The following is a 12,882-nucleotide window of genomic DNA, read 5'->3' on the forward strand; positions in this document are numbered from 1 at the left end:
CTTCTAAGGGATTTATAAACTTAATCCAGCAAATTTATGTGTTTTGAGAATAAAACTCTATATTCTGAGGTTAAATAATCATGCAGTGCCTGTGGTACAGTGCTTGTTACCATGCAGACACTCAAGAAATGCTAAATATTATTAGAGGATATAGAATCAGTATGTACTAAATTAGGCTTATTTTATCTCTTTTACCCCAAAAGATACCTTATCATGGTTTTGTTTTGTTTTGTTTTGTTTTGTTTTGAGACAGAGTCTCACTCAGTCACCCTGGGGTTGACTGCTATGGCATCCTACCTCACAGCAACCTCAAACTCTTGGGCTCAGTCAATCCTCCTGCCTCAGCCTCCCGAGTAGTTGGGACTATAGGCCACAACACCCAGATATTTTTAGAGATGGGGTCTCGCACTTGCTCAGGCTAGTCACGAACTCCTGAGCTCAATCTGCCTGCCTCGGCCTCCTAGAGTGCTGGAATTACAGGCATGAGCCGCCGTGCCTGGACTCTTATCATGGTTTTAAATGGTATTTAAGTTAGAGTTTGACATTAGTAAGTAAATAGGCTAAAATTAAATCTCTTTTGATGTTCTTTCTACTTTTTTATTTTTTGGCTGGGGCTGGTTTTGAACCCGCCACCTCTGGCACATGGGGCCAGTGCCCTACCCCGTTGAGCCACAGGCACCACCCCTGTTCTTTCTACTTTACAATGTCTCTCTCTATATACAGTGACTGACTGGGGATATTAGCTCCAGTGATCAGTAGGGCATCTTGATCAGGGGCTCCCTAGATGGATGCTTTATTCTTTTATGTTTAATTATTTTATCAGACTGCTGTGTTAATTACTTTGTACAATAAAAAAAAATGTTTTTGTGTCTAGCATTCACCTTTAGATATAAGCCCTCAGAAGGTAGGTAATAACTCCTACACATTACTAAGAAAATAACTCAAGTAATAGTTTGTGTGTGGAAAGCATTCAACAAATATGATGATTAATAATCAGGAGACTTCATGTTCCTTTGGTTAAACTTAGATGTTCAGTTCTTCAGTCTTGCTTTAAATCAGGCATGAGACCCTTCTACTCTTCTGGAAAATTCTGGAGCTAAATTATATTGGGCTTGCAGTTAATAGAATACCTCCAAATATAGCTATTCCAAATAACTTCCAGAAGGAAGTTGTAGCCAAATTTTATAGTAATAATAGAAGCATATTTGGCACATAATGTAAGATAAATTGACTTGTTACAACTGTAAGAAAATGGCCTTGGTTACCTTTACACAGTGTACCAAGGTGCACAGTCAGTGAAGTCAGAGAACTTAAATTCTTAGCATGTATTAAAGAATCTAATGTTGCCAGGACTGTTTGGAAGAGGAAGTTGAAATGGTCATTTCACTCTGCAGTAACCATTGTGATTAAGAGATGGAAGTGAGACTGCTATTTCCTTTATAAGAAGCACCTGTATTGAGGCTCTAATTTTTAGGTTCAGTAGTAAATATAAAACCTTAAGGAGGCTGTTTCATAGATTTTAGTAAGTAATATTTAGCTATTTATGCAAATGACTGAAAACTTCTACAAATGTGTGTTCCCATCAAATTTTTAACAATTACAGTAGAACCTCTGTGAGTTGACCACCCAGGGACTGGTTTGTTTTACAGAGTACACTCTGTCACCCTGGGTAAAGTGCTGTGGTATCATGGTAGCTCATAGCAACCTCAAACTCTTAGACTCAAGAGTGACTGGGACTACAGGCGCCCATAACAATACCTGCTAGTTTTTTTTTAGTTTTACTAGAGATGGGGTCTGGCTTTTGTTCAGGCTGATCTCCAGCTCCTGAGCTCAGGCAATCCACCCACCTTGGCCTCCCAGAGTGCTAGGATTATAGGTGTGAGCCACCACACCCAGCCCACCCAAGAAATTGTTAACAAATGGGTCAACATACAGAGGTGGTCAACATAAGGAACTAGGCCTACCATACTGATACGTACATATGATGCATGTTCAGTCTATGAAAATTAGGTCAACTTGAGGAGGTGGTCAACTATGGAGGTTCTACTGTGTTTCTAAAGCATCAGAACATCCAACCTCATAAAAGTATTTTAGATGTATAGATAATATTGGACAAGTCATTTTAAAAATCCACTTTGTGTTGAACTTTCTCTTGTTTTCTTTGTGTTATAGGTCCAGTTGTTTATGTCTTGGATCTTGCAGATAGACTGATCTCAAAAGCTTGTCCATTTGCTGCAGCGGGAATAATGGTTGGCTCTATCTATTGGACAGCTGTGACTTATGGAGCAGTGACAGTGATGCAGGTTCACAATTTTACTTATTTACTATTTTACTTTTGGTGTGAAGATCCATTAAATAAATTTTTTTTTTTTTATTGGTAGAGACAGAGTCTCACTTTATGGCCCTCGGTAGAGTGCCGTGGCCTCACACAGCTCACAGCAACCTCCAACTCGTGGGCTTAAGTGATTCTCCTGTCTCAGCCTCCCGAGCAGCTGGGACCACAGGCGCCTGCCACAACGCCCGGCTATTTTTTTTGGTTACAGTTTGGCCGGGGCCAGGTTCGAACCCACCACCCTCGGTATATGGGGCCGGCACCCTACCAACTGAGCCATAGGTGCCGCCCCATTAAATAAATTTTTGATAGGAGTTTTATTTGATAGGATTTTTATTTTTGATAAATAAAATATTTATTTTATTTTCTTTGATAGGATATATTATTTTAAATTAGAAACCACATTCTCATGGCTTAAAAATAGAAGATACATAAAGTTATCTGCTAAAAATTCTCCCTACTCCTCTCCTTCATTTCTCCAAGTTCCCTCTCCTTTCCTAGATAGCCACTATTGTTAGTTTTATATAGCATATTCTTCGAAACTTGATTTTTATATATGCTAGAAAAAATATATTCTCCCCCACCCAGTGTTTTTTTTTTTTATTTACCCAAAAAGAAGTATATTGTAGCTTCATTTCACTATGAAATAGTGACTCTTAAGAGTGTTTCATATAAGTGTACAGAAATCTGCATAGCATTCTATGTATAGAAGTGTACAGAAATCTGCATAGCATTCTATGTATAGAATTACAGCAGTTTACTAATGAGTCTTTGGTTAGTTGAATAGTCAGTGCTACGATCAGTAATTGTTGATGAAGATTAGAGAGACTTAAGTTCAAGATGTATTCCCAAGCTGTTGACCTTTCTTCTTTTGTACCCTCTTACTTGAAGATTTCCAGCTATCATCTTTGTTCTTTTTGTTTTCAGACCTATCTTACATGCTGCTATTTTCTGAAATCCAGTCCTATAATTAATCGCAGCTTGACCCTTCTCCTTGAATGACATCTTTTCACTCAACATTATTGAAATCAAACTTGTCTTTTCCTTGTATTTGAAACCTGTTTATTCCCCATTATAATATCTCTATATCTTTGATTCCTACTGTTTTTCCATCTACTTAGTTAACATCCTAAGAATTGCATTATACTCTTTCTATTTTATAGCCCTATGTCTAGTCAGTCCACTGACCAAGTCCAGGCTATTTTTCCATTTTGGTACCTCTTGCATCTCTGTCATACCTGAATGGCTAAAGGAGCATATTGATTGGTTTCTCTGACTTTATTCTTTTCTTTCAATCTGCCCTTCCAAATGAATCCTCCTAAAATATCTTCAACATGTTATCCCAAGCTTAATGTCTCCACTATGAAGAACAGCATCTAGATTGGTTAAGTGTTTTCTAAATAATTCAATAGTAGTTAATACACTCAGATTTTTAGATGATATAATTTACTTTTTTAAAGTTAGAGTATGCATGGAAGAAAAGGGGTTGGAGGGAGTTATATATACTATTCTATAAAATGTGTATACTTGATGCCAGAGTCCATAGTGGGGACCTTTATGGTTTGCTTGTTAATAGTCATAGTGAAACAAAGTATTATGAGACAACTTCATAAAATATTGACGACACCCAAAAGTCTGGATATGAATCACAGATTGTAAAACATCATTTGTCATGAATGTTGTGAATAAAGGTTGAGAAGCACTGACTTAAAAAATATTCTATTTCCTCAGCCCCATTTGATATATACAAAGTGTTTTGCAATTATACTTCATCTTATTAGTACTTTAAAGCCTATTGGACTGTCTTCTTCAACAATCCTTACGTTTAGTTTTTTATTTGTTCTTTGGCTATGTCTTCTTCCCTACCCAATAACTGCTCATCCAGTCCTCTTTTACCCAGATCTAAACCCTTCTTCCAGGCTTAGCTAGTTATTCTCCATAAAACTTAATAATCAACTGCCTGCCTACTATGATTTCTTCTTCCTCTATATTCATGGCATCTAATCTTATGCTAACCAACCAAGTGACATTTCTTATGTAGAGTATCTATTTAACTTTTTCTTTATTTCCTGTAGAGGCCTTACTTTTCCTCTTAGAAGGTAATTTCCTTGAACGTAAAATCAATTTTATATTTCTGTATTCCCTGTTATAGCATGTACGCAGAAAGTGACAAGTAAAAGGCTTTTATAAATTTAGATTTTTGTTTATCTAATAATGAGTTTCAGTACATCATCAAATCAGGGAGGTTCAGGACAATTTATTAGGATGTACAACGGCATAGAAGCTTAGAGCAGATTATACGTAATATAATACAAATATATTATACAGATGTATATTTTTTGCAAATGAGGAAATTTGAGACCCTCTAAGATTGAGTGATTGCTCTGTGAAGCTTATTGACTATAAGAAGTGGGATGGCTTTTTTAGAGGAAGTTCTTAGGCTGGCACAATGTAAATAAAGATTTTTTTATAACTAATGGGGCATTTTAACAGTAGGAGCCAATTAAGAAATATAGATTGTACCCTCTAAAAAGGTCTGCCAGCTGTATTTTGGCATTTCGAAACGTGATGATGTGATTTATTCAAAAAGTTAACACTCAATTATAGTGTTGAAAACATAAATAAATTAAAAACCCTGATCCCAGCTTCAAGGGATATAGTCTAAGACAGAGTGTTCATAATTGAAACAACTGGAGAACAGTTACAAGATTATATAAATAAATGTGAAGAAGACTATATAATATTTTAATTAAGTGAAAGAACATTTTAAATTATGAGAAAACTAAGGTGATTCTTAAAGGAAATAATTTGGATTGATAGAGTAGAAGAAATAATATAAGCAAGGAAGCAAAAATTATAGTACATATGTATTTATGTGCTTAGAAATCACCTTCACGTGTATTATCATTACGTAGGCATGGTTGAAAACCATGTAGAAGTGTGATTGGAGGAAAAGCCTATGCTCTAAACCCACCAAGACCTGTCTGTTCAGTTTCTTACAGGCTTCTCTGTATAGTATTTTCTTTGCTTTTTTTTTTTTTTTTTTCCAGGCAGTATTCTTTCTTCTGGGGTATGGAGTAGTACCCTGTCTGGAATGAGGGTCTTTTTACCCAAGTCTTGCCTTGGACAAGTGAAAGCAGGGCAGAAGTTCAGAGAAAGAGATTGTGTCTCCTGAGGTCTTAAGCACACCCTAGCATTATAACAAGAAATAAAGAAGGGTGGCGCCTGTGGCTCAGTGACTAGGGCACCGGCCCCATATACTGAGGGTGATGGGTTCAAACCCAGCCCTGGCTGAACTGCAACCAAAAAATAGCCGGGCATTGTGACGGGCACCTGTAGTCCCAGCTGCTCAGGAGGCTGAGGCAGGAGAATCAGGAAAGCCCAAGAGCTGGAGGTTGCTGTGAATCCTGTGACATCATGGCACTCTACCAAAGGTGGTAAAGTGACACTCTGTCTCTATAAAAAAAAAAAAAAGAAAGAAATAAAGGAGTTATAAACCAGGAACCATAGATAAAAACCATAGGTATTATGACACCACAGATATAAAAATAGACATTCCTGGAAAAGCATTATAAGTAAAACTATCTGGGCCAATCTACCTTTGCCACCATTATGGAACAGAGGCTTATGAAATATTATGAACCGGACCATTTCACTTTAGGGCAACTCAAAATGGTCAACCTCCATGTGTAAGATGTGAAGTTCTATCTGGAGACACAGAAGAATATCAGACTCAATACCAACTTTTGGGCAGGGGGCAGGGGGCAGTCTTGCTCTGGTGCCCCAGAGAGAGTGCAGTGGCCTCAACCTACCTCATAGCAACCTCAAACTCCTGGGCTCAAGCAGTCCTCCTGCCTCAGCCTCCCTAGTAACTGAGACTATAGGTGTGCTACCATGCCTGGCTAATTTTTCTTTTTCTTTTCTTTTTTTTTTTTTTTGTGGCAGTTTCTGGCTGGGGCTAGGTTTGAATCCACCCCCGCCACCTCCGGCATATGGGACCAGCTACCCCTTTGAGCCACAGATGCTGCCTAATTTTTCTATTTTTAGTAAAGATAGGGTCTCTTTTTTTGTTCAGGCTATTCTCCAGCTCCTGACTTCAGGTGATACTCCACAGGGACTCCTAGAGTGCTAGAATTACAGCATAAGCCACTGTGCCCAGCCAATAACCTTTTTTACTATTAGAAAGAAGCTAGCCTTCAGTGCTTTAATGTTACATCTTGTATAGATAAAATTAATCAAGTGGGAATCTGAGTCGTATCCCTACCTAAAATGTGGTCCTTTTCATACACTTTTATAAAATGTTCTTTACCTGGATCAAGTCTTTTGCCTAGAATTTCAATTTCCCTGACTCTTTTCATCTTGACATTATTTCCCTTCTTCTTCTAGACTACCTAAAAAGTCATCTGCTGTAATAGCTGACACAAAGACCACCTCATTTTTGGAAAAATCTATTTACTTTCACAGGAACCTGCTTTCCTGAGTATATATCATCCCTGGCAGCTTTTTCTTCTCTCTACTTTCCTCCTCTCCTTCCCACCTCCTTTCTTTTTCTCTCCTCCCTGTCAAGATATAGACAAGGTCTTTTCCAATCCTTTTTTCCTGGATTATTCCTCAGGTGTGATCAGAAAAACTATAAAGTTTTACATAGGAGATATCCAAACTGTTGCCTCACTTTGTGATACCTGGGTAGACTGGAAGCCCAAGACCGAAATAATCTTCTTCTCCTGTCATAACTGCCGAGAATAATTCCTCAGAGAAATATGTTTAATTTATGAGCAGTTGTGACCTTTGGCTAAAGGGAAGTCAATAGATAAATTTTAGAAAAATTCTCTAGTCAGAAATAAGACACTCGGGCGGCGCCTGTGGCTCAGTGAGGAGGGCGCCGGCCCCATATGCCGAGGGTGGCGGGTTCAAACCCAGCCCCGGCCAAACTGCAACCAAAAAATAGCCGGGCGTTGTGGCGGGCGCCTGTAGTCCCAGCTGCTCGGGAGGCTGAGGCAAGAGAATCGCGTAAGCCCAAGAGTTAGAGGTTGCTGTGAGCCGTGTGACACCACGGCACTCTACCCGAGGGCGGTACAGTGAGACTCTGTCTCTACAAAAAAAAATAACAGAAATAAGACACTCACCAAAAGAATGGAGATAGGAGAGAATTGTAAGGCCAAGACTGATGATAGAATAAAAAGTATTTTGCAGGGTGGGATTGTAGAAATTCATGAATGCCAATTTTGTCCTTGCCTTCTGGGATCTAAAGCAATTGAGAAATAGCCCCAAGACCCAAATAAAGATGAGAAAGGACTGTATTAGCTTAATTATCTCTTAGTAGGATTACCCTAAAGTTCCTGGGTTGAGAAAATGCCAAAACTAGACCTCCTACTATAGTCCCCCATATCTAGACATTGAGAGTGCACTTTAGGAGAGAGAGAGAGGTCCGTAGAGCAGATACTTAGCCAGCCAGAGACATCATGCCTTATCTAACACATCAATGAGCCAGAAAGAAGTGAGCTTTTGGGCCATTTCTTGAAGGCCAACCTTGCCCTTTGGCTTGCTATGCTTAATCTCCTAGAGAGAAGATCAGGAAAACAGATGTTCTCCTAGAAGACAAACAGGACCTAGTGTATTTCACAGTCCCACAGCCCAGCCTGACCCAATCAAATAAGAGGAGTGGAAACAACTAGAGGTTCTGTCCCCTCCATTGAAATCTAGTCAGTGTGGGTCAGCCTTTAAAAACCTTTTTAAAGGTTTTTAATCCTAATATAATATGAAATAGCTTGGGAACTTTGCTTTTTCCTTGAATGAGAGACATTTCTTTTGAATAAATCAGGACTGATAGCTTTCTAACTTTTTTTTTTTTTTTTTGTAGAGACGGAGTCTCACTTTATGGCCGTAGGTAGAGTGCCGTGGCATCACACGGCTCACAGCAACCTCCAACTCCTGGGCTTAAGCGATTCTCTTGCCTCAGCCTCCGGAGTAGCTGGGACTACAGGCACCCGCCACAATGCCCGGCTATTTTTTGGTTGCAATTTGGCCGGAGCCGGGTTTGAACCCGCCACCCTTGGTATATGGGGCTGGCGCCTTACCGACTGAGCCACAGGCGCCACCCTCTAGCTTATTTTTTAAACTTTTAGTTTCATTATTCTTTTAAAAGCATTTTTTATAAAATTAATTGAGCTCAAATATACATTTCATTAGATAAGGAAATGATTCTAGCAAATGCTATCTGTTTTCACAGGTTGTAGGCCATAAAGAAGGTCTGGATGTTATGGAGAGAGCTGATCCTCTATTTCTTTTAATTGGACTTCCTACTATTCCTGTCATGCTGATATTAGGGAAGATGATTCGCTGGGAAGACTATGTACTTAGACTGTGGCGCAAATACTCAAATAAACTACAAATTTTGAATAGCATATTTCCAGGTAAGGACCTGAATTGTTAATAAAGTACATGCCAAAATGATGGAGAAAAAACATAACATGCTTTTAAGAAATGTTTGAAGATATTCTAGCTCTTCTGATTTGTAGACTAATACACTGCATTTTTATCTTTAGGGATTGGTTGTCCTGTTCCTCGAATTCCAGCAGAGGCTAATCCTTTAGCAGATCATGTCTCTGCTACCCGAATTTTATGTGGAGCCCTTGTCTTTCCTACTATTGCGACAATAGTTGGTAAATTGATGTTCAGTAGTGTTAACTCTAATTTACAAAGGACAATCTTGGTAAGATGGCTTTAATACTTTTTTCAAGTGACATGCCAAAGAGAATGAACTGTATTTGTTTTAAAAAGGTGGAAGACTATGTAAATATTTGGTCTGTGGCTTCTGTGCCTTTTGTCTGCATTTGATCCCGACTGTGATTCAATAGCTTGAGTGAAAATAAAAGGGGGAGCAACCAGTGTAGCAGTTCTGGTCTTTCAGAACAAAGCTGTGGGCAGTTTATCTCTTGGAACATGCAAGAATTGTCACTCCCATCGGTCTTTCCAAATGGTGAAGAGCTTCTACTCTAGGGTCAGACTGCCTGGTTCAAATTCAACCACAAAAATTGCCTTACTGTAAACCTTAATCAAATTTCTGGACTTTACTGTCCTCCTAGTATGGAGGCTACCTCTAGTATAGTAGCTACCTCAGGATTATCACGAGGATTAAATGAAATACATATTAGCATATAGTAAGCACCTGAGTTGTTCACTACTGTTATTATTATCATTCCCACTTTTTTCCTGTGGTGGCAGTCTGTACATAGTGCCCTGGCATTCTCCCTTCTATATCAGAAGGGATGTAGAATTAAGTGGAAGGAAGATAACTCAGATGGAAGCCATCACTGTCCTCTGTTACCTGTAATATTTCCCTTCCCAGCATCTCACCTCTTAGTAGGAAAGGAAAACTATTTCATTTGTGGTCATTTGAATTAGTTTACCACCAAATCCTATGTCTTTTGTAATCTAAGTAAAATTTGTTTTATTATTAGGTTTCTCTAAGCCTACATTATAGAAAGCTAATTTTTCCTTTTTATTTTAGGGTGGAATCGCTTTTGTTGCCATAAAAGGAGCGTTTAAGGTTTACTTCAAACAGCAGCAATATTTGCGTCAGGCACACCGCAAAATTCTAAATTATCCAGAGCAAGAAGAAGCATAAAACTGTGACTTCTAGTTGTTCTTCAGTCCTCTCATCCTTACGAATCTGTTGTCTTGTTTTGATTCCATCATTAATGCACTTGTGGAGACTTGTGATAAGCTGCTGCTCCTATATTTTTTAAGAAATATAATAAAGCACTTAGGGCAGGGGAAATCGTCTTCAGTAATCACGGAACCTAAGGATGTGATTTGTTTTCATTGTCTTGTATGTACTTCTCTTATGGCAGTCATCTGAACATCTTAGCATGGTAAACCTGGGTTTTGTTCATATTTTCTTCAGACAGGAATGTAAAGATCAAACAGTGCAAATATTAAAAAATGCACATGCTATTTTATTCAAATGCCTCTTTGTACATGTTCATGTTCAGTGTTTTCTTAGAATCAGCAACTCAATGAAAATACTATAAGGATTTTTCTCACTGGCATAATTTGATTACATACTAAACAGGAGCCTATGTTAATATGAGGGAAAGTAAACTAATTAGTTATAAATGAATAACAAACCAAAAATGTATGTAAACATTCAAACAATTACCTGAACAAATAAGACTTTATTGTGTTTTCTTTAACCCATGTAATGTCCTCCAAAATATGTAGGGTAAAAATTCACAGGGCTTCCAGATCACTTTTTCACTATTATATTTTATTTATATTATGGTGACATCAAAGTTCATAATGTAATTTTAACTCCTACAGGTCTTGATTACCATGTGTGCGTGTGCATGCGTGTGTGTGTGTGTGTGTGTGTGTGTGATCAGATCCTTCCATCTCTGGAATAGGGTTTTTAAATCCATATTTCTAGAAATTAGAGCTGCCAGTTTATAGTAGTTTGAATCGAGTGATTTGCAAAAAAAAAAAAAAAAACATCAAAAAGTTACTTTACTCTCCTCTTCCACTCTGATTTAGTTATTTAGGTATTTGTTGACCACCTCCTATCTGCCCAGGCACTGTGCCCAGTGCTATGAGATACAGGGGTGAACAAGACAGACTTGGTCCCAGTTCTTACAGAGTTCACAGTCTAGTTTCAGCAGGTAGAAAACCAGCAGTGAATAAAACCAAGGTGAGGCCTTGAGCTCTTTGTTTTTATATCAGTCAATGAGGAGAAAATTATGGAAACAAGAAGTCTTTAGTAAATATTGAAGTCATTGTTTTTGGCTGAAGTCAGTTTATTATAGAAAACCAATACTGATGTTTCTAGATTTTAATTGCTTGTCATATTGATGAGGCTAGCACCTTAATAATCACTGTTTAACTAGTTTTGTATACATTTTTCAAAATCAATTATTTATTTTAAGCCATTATCAATAGAGTGGCCATTTTAATGTTCAGCAATCCAGATAGTCTTACAGTTATTTTCAGTTAAAATTAAATTTCAAAAAGATACTTCCAAAAACCCTATTTATTTTCTTGTTCACAGTATCTAGTGCATGACGATAGTAAATGTTTCCCCTTACTGACAAGTGGCCACTTTAGGAGTGTAGCAAATATAGATTGAGCTGTGTTCGATTGCAATAATGTATGTTAACTTCAGTAATTAAAGACTTTACCTTTCTATATTATGAAATGTCTTAATTTTGAGTTATAACATGTTTATATGAATGGCTGTTGAACATTCAAAGTTGTATTATTTGGGGAGAAAGGGAAAATTTGACTTACAAGTGAGCCTTATTAAGAACACTGCTATAGTTCTGAAGGGGAAATATAAAGTATGATTATATATTAAAAAACTTAGATTATAAAGTTATAATTACAAAATATATTTATTGGCTTGTCTTTAATTTTTAATGTGAAAAAATACATTAAATCAACATTTCCTGCATCATTTTTCTCATAAAATAGCTTTCAGGCAGCTTTTACTAAAGTTATGCAAGCAAACAGTTCCCTATTCACTACTTCAATGCCCAAGATGGGGAGTAGCTGCTTGGGTTTACAGGCATGGGGCTCAGGAGGGCTGGGGAGAGGGAGGGATTTCTAGGGATATGGGGAGGAAACTGCAAGTGCCTGAGGACCAGAGTTGCCTCTAGCCCTGGAATCGAACACTTAAAGCTAAAGAGCCTTAGCTCAAGAAATACCATGTGCCAGTCTTTCCAGAAAGGTGACCTGCCCAACTGTGAAGCATGGGCAGACTTAAAGTTGGATGGACCTGGGTTCAAAACATCATTCAGCGTTTAATAATAAGTTCACATGTGACCTTGGCCAAGCAACTTTCAGCTACAGTTTTCTTCATCTCTGAAATGCAAATAATACTTAACTTAGAAGACTATTTCTGGGATTAACTGAGAAATTAAAGGAACAGAGGCACTTTAGACCCAAAATGGCCCCAGCAGAGCAGTAGTTGTTTTCTTAATCACCAAGTAGTCTGTGTGCACCCTAGGAAAAGTGAATGAAGAAGTAAAAGAAAGGAAGTTGGGGACAAATTAAAGGGATGATGTGGACTTGTGTGGGTGGGTGGATATATTTTGTTCAGTTTTCATATTGCTCTATTGTTATTTCTAGAAACTTTAATGTTTTAAGCCTCTTTTATAAAATTCAATGATGACTAGTAGAATTTTGTTCTTTGCAGAAGTTAACTTATCTCTCTTTTCAGAGTGGCTGAAAATATTGTTTATCATTACATGATTATCAAATGACTGTGAAGAATATATAATTAAACTAGTGACTTAAATAGTCACTGCCTTGCTAACTTTGCTGTGATTTTTTTTCTTAAATGTCTTGTTTTTTAATTTAGTAGACTGTCTTAATACCGGCTGGATTAGGTTAAATAAACAATTTTTATGTTCTCCAGGTTTACTTTGTTGAACAAATCCCAAAACAGTTCATTAATTCTGTACCTACTTTTTTTGTTTTTTTTTTTGCCTCCAGTACCTTGTATTGGAACATGATTCTCTTTAAATCATAATAGCATACTGTGAGACTTTTTTTGT

At 37.6% G+C, this 12,882-nt stretch overlaps 1 protein-coding gene across 2 annotated transcripts in view; it reads left to right on the forward strand.

The window, feature by feature from the left end:
- The window catches only part of MARCHF5 (membrane associated ring-CH-type finger 5), a 72,864-nt gene extending 61,146 nt beyond the window's left edge, over positions 1-11,718 (forward strand). For both annotated transcript variants that reach the window (XM_053582726.1, XM_053582727.1), the window contains 4 exons: positions 2,173-2,303; positions 8,562-8,745; positions 8,878-9,044; positions 9,843-11,718. In XM_053582726.1, the coding sequence (XP_053438701.1) occupies positions 2,173-2,303; positions 8,562-8,745; positions 8,878-9,044; positions 9,843-9,959 (599 nt within the window). In that variant the 3' untranslated portion in view covers positions 9,960-11,718. The remainder of the gene's footprint in view (positions 1-2,172; positions 2,304-8,561; positions 8,746-8,877; positions 9,045-9,842) is intronic.
- The last annotated feature ends 1,164 nt before the right edge of the window (positions 11,719-12,882 follow it).

The sequence above is a fragment of the Nycticebus coucang genome, chromosome 3 (genome assembly GCF_027406575.1).
Source record: "Nycticebus coucang isolate mNycCou1 chromosome 3, mNycCou1.pri, whole genome shotgun sequence".
NCBI classification, from domain to species: domain Eukaryota; kingdom Metazoa; phylum Chordata; class Mammalia; order Primates; family Lorisidae; genus Nycticebus; species Nycticebus coucang.